Source organism: Eimeria mitis, genomic scaffold (genome assembly GCF_000499745.2).
Source record: "Eimeria mitis Houghton genomic scaffold, Emh_scaff258, whole genome shotgun sequence".
NCBI classification, from domain to species: domain Eukaryota; phylum Apicomplexa; class Conoidasida; order Eucoccidiorida; family Eimeriidae; genus Eimeria; species Eimeria mitis.
In genome coordinates, this window is record NW_013570921.1 from 6,626 (window position 1) to 7,255 (window position 630).

Genomic DNA, 630 nt, shown 5'->3' on the forward strand with positions numbered 1-630 from the left:
CAACTGCAGCAGCAGCAGCTGCTGCTGCTGCTGCTAGCCCTCTGCCTGTGCTGCTGGTGGACTCAGTACAGGGGGAACTCTTCGTAAGTCTGAGCCATCCCTGGTTGCTGTTGCTGCAGCAGCAGCTGCAGCAGCAGCAGCAACCAGCTGCTGCAGTTGCGGTTGCTGCTGCTGCTGCACGCTATAAGGCGGTGCTGCTGGTGCTCCATCTGCTGCTGCTGTTGCTGCTGCTGCGGTTGCTGCTGCTGCTGCAGGTCTTTGGTACTGAAGCCTCGTCGGGGGGGCCTCTGCGCTGCCTGAAGCGCAGCCGGCGTTTGCTGCCAGCACATTCTGCTGCAGCAGCAGCAGCAGCAGCAGCAACGGGTGGAAGCATTATGCTCTCGCCGAGGTGCTGCTTGGAGTGGAGTGCAGCAGCAGCAGCAGCAGCAGCAACAGCAGCAAACGGGAAGACGCGGGGGAGCGAGTGCTGCTGCACCTTCTTGCTGCGGGATTTGCGCTGGCTGACTCCTCTGGGGTGTACGTACACCTCAACTGTTGCTTCGTCCGCGGTGTACTCGGTAAGCAGCAGCAGCAGCAACAGCAGCAGCAGCAGCAGCAGCAGCAGCAGCAGCAGCAGCAGCAGCAGCAGCA

The 630-nt window shown here is 62.1% G+C and overlaps 1 protein-coding gene across 1 annotated transcript in view; it reads left to right on the forward strand.

Moving 5' to 3' along the window:
- The window catches only part of EMH_0005680 (uncharacterized protein), a gene marked incomplete at both ends in the record, with an annotated part of 12,040 nt that overhangs the window by 1,302 nt on the left and 10,108 nt on the right, over positions 1–630 (forward strand). Inside the window, one exon of the mRNA XM_013497279.1 lies at positions 1–628. Coding sequence (XP_013352733.1) covers positions 1–628 — 628 coding nt within the window. The remainder of the gene's footprint in view (positions 629–630) is intronic.